Genomic DNA, 985 nt, shown 5'->3' on the forward strand with positions numbered 1-985 from the left:
TATTACTAACTCTCTATAATAACCATCACAACATTTTTCTTAATAAAAATAAGTGTTTTCTGCCCATTAATTTCCTCATGGCCCCCTTTACTTCCTTATTTCTCAGACTGTAGATCAGGGGATTCAACATGGGGATCATTACAGTGTAGAAGACAGAAACTACTTTGTTCTGGTCAGTTGAGTAGCTGGGTTTAGGCATCACATAAATGAATGTAATAGTCCCATAAAATAGAGTGACTGCAGTGAGATGAGAGGTGCAGGTGGAGAAGGCTTTGTGTCTTCCATCAGCGGAGTGCATTTTTAGGACAGAAAAGAGAATGTATACATAAGAGATGACTATGATTAACACTGTGATCACAATAATCGACCCAGAAGTGACAGCAGGAATAATTTCAGCAAGAAAATCATGGGAGCAGGAAAGCTTCAATAGAGGTGAGTAGTCACAAAAAAAATGATTGACTTTATTAGGTCCACAGAAAGACAGACTTAATAAACAACCAGTAAAAGCCCAAGCATTCAGACAACCACCCAGATAGGATGCAATCACTAATAGTGTGCAGACTCTGGTGGACATGTTGGTGGAATACAGCAGGGGGTCACAGATAGCAACGTACCTATCATAGGCCATTACAGACAATAGAAAGCATTCTGCTGTTCCAAAAGTGACTACAGAACACAGCTGGGATGCACATCCTGCTAGAGGGAGTGAGGGGATTTCCCCAAGAAAATTCATGAGCATGACAGGTGTGACTGATGAGGAGTACCCAACATCTACAAAAGCCAAGTGGCTGAGGAAAAGGTACATTGGAGTGTGAAGTTGAGAGCAATTTCTGATCAATATGATTATGCTAAGGTTACCAATTAATGTGAAAATGTAGACACCTAGAAATATCACAAAGAGAATGGCACGAAGAGTTGGAGCGGCAGTCAACCCCAAAATAATGAATTCTGTCACATCTGTCTCAGAGTGGTTTTTGAATGACAT

The 985-nt window shown here is 40.4% G+C and overlaps 1 protein-coding gene across 1 annotated transcript; it reads right to left on the reverse strand.

Moving 5' to 3' along the window:
- Positions 1 to 25: 25 nt before the first annotated feature.
- On the reverse strand, positions 26 to 985 carry LOC114034004 (olfactory receptor 5P3-like). The gene has a single exon (XM_027849649.1). It carries the CDS (start codon positions 983 to 985, stop codon positions 26 to 28), a length of 960 nt encoding a protein of 319 aa, XP_027705450.1.

The sequence above is a fragment of the Vombatus ursinus genome, unplaced genomic scaffold, assembly GCF_900497805.2.
Source record: "Vombatus ursinus unplaced genomic scaffold, bare-nosed wombat genome assembly UNPS02007822.1, whole genome shotgun sequence".
Lineage (NCBI taxonomy): Eukaryota > Metazoa > Chordata > Mammalia > Diprotodontia > Vombatidae > Vombatus > Vombatus ursinus.

What these genes read in the sequence shown, in the direction of transcription:
- LOC114034004 (XM_027849649.1), bottom strand. Translation starts at nt 985, where the DNA reads ATGTCATTCAAAAACCACTCTGAGACAGATGTGACAGAATTCATTATT.